We start from the raw sequence: 2500 nt of genomic DNA, 5'->3' as shown, positions 1-2500 counted from the left end.
TCGGCCTCGTTGCGTCTCCAGCACTCCTGAAGGAGGTCGTAGATCTCCCTCGGGCACAGGGCGGGTTGCGACAGGAACATCTGCGCGAGAAGGAGACCCGGAGATTAAGGCTGGGGCTTTGAGTGCGACGGCGTGTATGTGTGGTGTCTGTCTGTTCGTGTACGTGCATTTGTGTGTGTGTATATGTGTTAGTTATAGTCGTTTATCTCTCCTCATAACAAATATATGAATATAAACACAAACAGTCACTCACTCACTCATTCACTCACTCACACCATTCCAAAAATAAATACTGTATATATAAATATATATATATATATATATATATATATATATATATATATATATATATATATATATATATATATATGAGAGAGCAGTAATAATACCACTGAAAACTCCTTATTCTCCTGCCCCCTCCCCCTTCCCCTCCTCTGTACCCCATCTTAACTCCCTCAATTCCTTTCCTCTTTCTCTCTTTAATCTCCTACGTGTCATTCTCACGCGCTCCGTGCCTCTCCTCCGAGGACAGAACTTAGGAAGCTATTATCACTCAACACCTTTTGGCCGCAGACAGCATTCTGTGATTATTCTACTTTGCTGAACAGGGAGAGCATATCCATGGGAGGTTGTGTGTTTTATTGTTTTTGTTTTTGCCTTCTCTCTCTATATCTATCTATCTATCTCTCTATCTATCTATCTATCTATCTATCTACCTATCTATCTATCTATCTATCTCTATCTATCTATCTATCTATCTATTTCTCTCTCTCTCTGTCTCTTTCTCTGTCTCTCTCTCTCTATCTATCTCTTTCTCTCTCCCTCTCTCTCTCTCTATCTATCTATCTATCTCTATCTCTCTCCATCTCTCTCTCTCTCTCTCCATCTATCTCTCTCTCTCTTTCTCTCTCTCTCCCTCTCTTTCTTGGTTTCTCTCTCCTCTCTATCTCCTCTCAAGCACCTCCTCTCTCTCTGTCTCTCTCTCTTCTCTTCTATCTATCTATCTATTCCTCTATCTCTCTCTCTATCTATCTATCCATCCCTCTCCCTCTCCCCTCTCTCTCTCCCTCTCCTCTCTCCTCTCTCCTATCTCTCTCTCTCCTCCTCTCTCTCTTTCTTCCTTCCTCCCTCCCTCTCTCTCCCTCTCTCTCTCCTTCTTCCCTCTCTCTCTCTCCGTCTCTCCTCTTCCTCTCTCCTCCCTCTCTCTCTCTTCCATTCTCTTTCCTCTCTCCCTCTCCACTCTCTCCCTCTTTCCCCTCTTCTTCTCTCCTCTTCTCCTCCTTCTGCTCCTCTCTCTCCCTCCAAGCACTCCCCTCTCTCTTTTCCTACTCCCACCCTCTTCCCTTCTCCCTATCCTCCTCTTTCTCTCCAATTCCCTCTTTCCTCTATTCCTATCCTTCTCCCTTCCCCCTTTTCCCCTCCCTTCCCTCCTCTCTTCCCTCACTTTCCATACTTCCTTTCCACTCTTCCTCCCTCCTTCCCTCCTTCCCTCTCTTCATCTCCATCCCTCGGTTTTACTCTCCTTCTTCCCTACACTGGACTCATTTTCTTCCTCCTTTCCTCTCCTCCTTCCCTTCCCTCCCTCCCTTTCCCTTTCTCTCTCCCCTTCCCTCCCTCTCCTCTGCCCTCTCTCTCCCACTCCCTCTCTTCTTCTCTCCCTCCTCCCATCCGTTCTTCCTCCTTATTTCCCCCTCCCTCTTTCCTGCCTGATTTCTTTCCCCCCTTCCCTCCTCCCTTCACTTTCCATCTTCCTCCTTCCTCCTCCTCTCCCTCCTTCCTCTCTCTCTTCCTCCTCTCTTCTCCCTCCTCTTCCCTCTTCATCTCTTCCTCCTCCCTTCTTCCCTCCCTCCTCTCCCTTCCCTCCTTCTCCCTCCCTCTCCTCTGCCCTCTCTCTCCCACTCCCTCTCTTCTTCTCTCCCTCCCATCCGTTCTTCCGTCACTCTCCTGCTATCTTTCCCCCTCCCCTTTCTCCCTCTCCCCTTCCCTCCTTCTCCCTCTCCTCCTCCTTCCTCTACCTCTCCATCCCTCTATTTCTCTCCTTCTTCTCCCTCTCCCTCTCCTCTCCTTCTCTCTCTCCCTTTCCCTCCTTCTCCCTCTCCCTCTCCCCTCTCCTCCTCTTCTCTTCTCCCCCTCCCCTCCTCCCACCCCTCCTACCCCTCCCCCCCTCCCCCTCCCCCTGCCCCCCCCCCCCTCCCCCTCCCCCTGACCCCCCTCCTTCCCCCTCCCCCTCCCTCTCTCCCCTCCCTCTCCCCCTCCCCCTCCCCCTCCCCCTGACTCACCTCCCCTCCGTCGTCGTGGTAGAAGTGCGACAGGTTCTCGATGACACCCTCGTCGGAGAGGCGCTCGTAGGGCTGCTGGCGCCCGAGGGTCAGCATCTCCCACAGGGTCACACCGAAGGACCAAACGTCGCTGCGGCTGCTGAAGTGACCCTGAAAGGCGAGAGCGAGGAACAAGGGCATTAGGATTCTGTTTAGAGGATATGTTTGTGTGTGTGTGATGT

At 51.0% G+C, this 2500-nt stretch overlaps 1 protein-coding gene across 1 annotated transcript in view; it reads right to left on the bottom strand.

The window, feature by feature from the left end:
- The window catches only part of LOC122246756 (uncharacterized), a 66624-nt gene that overhangs the window by 1455 nt on the left and 62669 nt on the right, over window positions 1-2500 (bottom strand). The window contains exons 11-12 of the mRNA XM_086556594.1: window positions 2280-2429; window positions 1-80 (exon numbers count right to left, since the gene is read on the bottom strand). The exon at window positions 1-80 is cut by the window's left edge and continues 1455 nt beyond it. Of these exons, the coding sequence (XP_086412720.1) occupies window positions 1-80; window positions 2280-2429 (230 nt within the window). The remainder of the gene's footprint in view (window positions 81-2279; window positions 2430-2500) is intronic.

The sequence above is a fragment of the Penaeus japonicus genome, unplaced genomic scaffold (genome assembly GCF_977035675.1).
Source record: "Penaeus japonicus unplaced genomic scaffold, GWHDUDI00000001_assembly GWHDUDI00000033, whole genome shotgun sequence".
Lineage (NCBI taxonomy): Eukaryota > Metazoa > Arthropoda > Malacostraca > Decapoda > Penaeidae > Penaeus > Penaeus japonicus.
The sequence above is the reverse complement of the archived record's forward strand: the minus strand, read 5'-3'. Positions and strand labels throughout refer to the sequence as shown.